Genomic DNA, 3,617 nt, shown 5'->3' with positions numbered 1-3,617 from the left:
ACATATCGAGTCTGCTTAATGGGGGTGACACCCTATTAAAAGGGTGTTTTCCCACCTCCCCCAGTCATTAGGGCATACCCCCTCCCCTGTTGCGGGCGGCCCAGTCGAGATTTCCTGGGCCCTCATTGTTAAGAAACATGTAGCGATTAAGCCTGAGGGCATTCGCAGAAATATGGGAATAATAATAATAAAACAAATAAAAAAGATTTCAATAATTATGTGACTACAATTATGTGAGTATTATAAGAAATCTCCCAAACCCTACTGTGAAGTAATTTATTGAACAGTGCAAATATAAGTTTATTTCAACCTATGATCAAAGGTGCAGATAATATGCGTCGTTATGTTGTTCTCAAACTGTGTTTTTATCTCTCGGCACGTCAAGCATATGTAAAAATGTTTAATATCTGTACAAGTTATAGCAAAATCCCTTACTTTAGGGGCGTCAATTTGTAAGTTTTTGTTCTTAAATGTGTAAAGAAATTGTTTATTTCTTATGATTTCCTACATTTTGCACAATCTATAAAAATACTATTTATGAGCTTGTCGTAAAAAATGGTTTATGCAGATACAAAAATTGACATTATAGTATACTGCAAAAATTATTAAGGGCGATGACAAGACCGATACAATCTGGAGTGGTGGATGCGACAATACTGAAATGACGAACGATAAGCCCAAACATAATTAATTTGTGAGATAAGTCGCTCAGCCACACAGTTTTGCACACACCCCTCTCTCGAAAACGTGACATGTTGTACACAATATTGTGACCATTAAGCAGACTCGAGGTGCTTAAAATTAAACAATTGTTGAAACCAGGAATGTTATCATATCAGGAATGTGTGTCTGCGGTTATCTCCAAAAATTACCGTGTTTCGTGCCGATCAAGTCGGGGACGCGTGATCACTTGCGCAACGTGACTTTCAATTAAGGCTTGATTATATTATATTATATAATAATTACCATTTGAAGTTTTATAAATCATACTGAAGCGGAGAATCACGGCCCAGTTGTTGTCGAGTGTACGGTTACAAAACACTGCTCCCCAATTTAACTAATTTGCTAAATATGAGGCCCACTTTGGCTGTTGCTCGCAATATTATTGTTTTTGCCTTACTTTTGGTAGTGCGTCCAGGACAGCAAGGGACGTTGAGTGCTTTGAAGGACTGTATTGTCCAGGCTGGATCGAATGCTTCAGACATAGTGGAACACGATGGTCCTGATTATGCAAAATACTCTGAGCTAAATTATCAATGGAATCTTATCCACGAAAAAAAGTTTCCTGTCGCTTATTTTGTGGTGAGAAGTGTGACAGATGTTCAAAATGCGGTTTGGTGCTGTACTGCCCAGGTGAGGCCAGGCTATTTCCAGCCTTTTTTCAATTAAGACATGTTTTATGGATTGAATATTCAAGTCAATTGAATGACTGACTGCTTATTAATTAATTCGATTTCACAGTCCGTCAGGATAGTAGCAAAAGGTGGTGGCCACTCATACGAGGCATACTCCTTTGGGGATAGCACAGCTCTGATAGTAGACCTTCAAGCCCTGCACGAGCTCGTTGTCAGCCCGGATCGTCAATCATTTACCATCGGGTCGGGAGCCCTTCTCGGCCAATTAGCTTACCCACTTCTTGAAGGATACAACTTGGTCACACCGCACGGAACCTGTCCAACAGTTGGGATTGCTGGGTTAGCCACGGGAGGAGGTTACGGCTACCTTTCTAAGCTTTTCGGTCTCACGACAGACAATGTCATGGAAGTCGAGCTGGTTGACGCTAACGGAGATGTGCTGGTCGTCAACAGGGATACGAATCCCGACTTGCTTTGGGCCCTTCGTGGCGCAGGCGGAGGAAACTTTGGGATTATAACGAAGCTAAAATTTAAGGCTTATTCTGCCCCCGTGCTAGTCACGGCAGGGGCAAAAATGTACCCCTTGGACCAATTTCCCCTCGTCTTTTTGCTGTGGCAACAATTCGTCAATGACACGTACGCGTCTAGAGAGACGAATACAAAGTTGGCTATCAAGAATGGGATCGTAACAGTTGAAGTGTTTGACATTCAGGTGACCAATGACAACGTGGAAGAAGCACTGAGGCGGGTGGATGATAATTTGGATAAGTTTCCAACCACGGCGACGGAAGATACGACACAGGTTATTGCAGATCCGTATATGGACTTTATCTTCAGGACGTCACATCCAGACGATGTTGGCATAACGGATCCGAGTCAGCTTCCAAATGTGACGAGGTCAATGTTCAGCCCGAGGCTTTTCCATGCCAAATCCTATTTTTCAAAGTAAGAAGTCATTCATAAATGTTTTTGTGGGAAATGTGTTTTCGAGCGATTCATTTTTATTTCCCCGCATTAATTAAAAACAGCTGCCTACATTATCATTTGGCTATCGTAACCTGTTCGCACTTTTTAGTCTCAAGTGAGACGGTAATGGATCATAAATTAATATATTTGTTTTGGAATTTTTTAAATGTAGCCATCTCATCGCATATGACGACATTTGGACACTATATTTCATCCTTGAGGAGACAGTTCAAGGCGTGCAGGACATCATCATAGAAATGTATGCTTTTGGAGGTGCCATTGATGACATGAGTTCCACCCAGGATACCGCTTTTAACCACCGACACGGAAACCTATACCTGGTCCAAGCATTCTTCAATGGGAAGGGTACCATGAATCCAAACCACCCATCGATCGCCTGGCTTAACCGATTCTACGAGATAACGACGCAAGTCTACCGCCACACGGAGGCGTATCAAAATTATGCCGATGCAACATTGACTGACCATCTGCAACGATACTATGGCTCAAATCTTGACCGATTAATTCAAGTTAAACGAAATATTGACCCCAGAAATATTTTTCATCACCCGCAGTCAATTCCTGTATAACCAGTCAAAATTGTAATTGCCACATGATAGTTAAATTTTATCAAAACTTTACTTATATAATTGTGTATTTCTTTCGAAATTGAAATTTTTTAAGTTAGTATGATTGAGATAAATACGGGTGACACACCATTACGTAACCTGCTGAATAGCCTTGATGATAATAATCTGGTAATGATGTAAATATCGTAATTGTTAGCAAGAGAAAATAAATATATGAGCAATCAATTGGTATGGGTTTTTTAGTTATTAATTATTATCGTCTTTTTTCCGTCTCACTCTCAAATTAGTGTTTTTATTGTGTAAACTTTGTATTCCGGCTAGATGGCGTAGAAGGATTATCTCTGGTGTCTAATATGTCCATGAAAAAAACGAATTTCAAAATTTCAGATCTACCAACAATAAGGAGTTCCAAGTCTGTAAAAAAGATCTAAAAAAATCCAAAAGCTAAAAAATCGGAAATCCACTTTTTAGTACCTATATATACCATCTGATTGTCGATTTTTCATCTCCCAACGATTTTGATGTATGATGGCTTAAAATTTGCGTAATTTTGTGTACATTAAGAATCCGTAATAAAATTGGGGGGGCCCGAAGACAGTTTTCGAGATAAAAGCCCATATGTGTGAATGTTTTGCGAATTTTGATAAATTTGATTTTCGACTCAAAATCGAGTCGAATATCGCTGGAAATAATTTTAGAATTTATT

The 3,617-nt window shown here is 39.6% G+C and overlaps 1 protein-coding gene across 1 annotated transcript; it reads left to right on the top strand.

Annotated features, from left to right (window-relative positions):
- Window positions 1–971: 971 nt before the first annotated feature.
- Window positions 972–3,136, top strand: LOC110860439 (berberine bridge enzyme-like 23). The gene is made up of 3 exons (XM_022109477.2): window positions 972–1,353; window positions 1,462–2,300; window positions 2,494–3,136. The coding sequence occupies exons 1-3, from the start codon at window positions 1,072–1,074 to the stop codon at window positions 2,909–2,911; spliced, it is 1,539 nt and encodes a 512-aa protein (XP_021965169.1). The 5' UTR covers window positions 972–1,071; the 3' UTR covers window positions 2,912–3,136.
- The last annotated feature ends 481 nt before the right edge of the window (window positions 3,137–3,617 follow it).

The sequence above is a fragment of the Folsomia candida genome, unplaced genomic scaffold, assembly GCF_002217175.1.
Source record: "Folsomia candida strain VU population unplaced genomic scaffold, ASM221717v1 Fcan01_Sc032, whole genome shotgun sequence".
NCBI lineage: Eukaryota > Metazoa > Arthropoda > Collembola > Entomobryomorpha > Isotomidae > Folsomia > Folsomia candida.
This window is presented reverse-complemented; position numbering and strand designations above follow the sequence as displayed.

Coding starts and splice junctions, on each gene's coding strand:
- LOC110860439 (XM_022109477.2), top strand. CDS start 1,072: ATGAGGCCCACTTTGGCTGTTGCTCGCAATATTATTGTTTTTGCCTTA. Junction 1,354..1,461: donor TTTGGTGCTGTACTGCCCAG/GTGAGGCCAGGC, acceptor TCGATTTCACAG/TCCGTCAGGATAGTAGCAAA. Junction 2,301..2,493: donor GCCAAATCCTATTTTTCAAA/GTAAGAAGTCAT, acceptor TTTTAAATGTAG/CCATCTCATCGCATATGACG.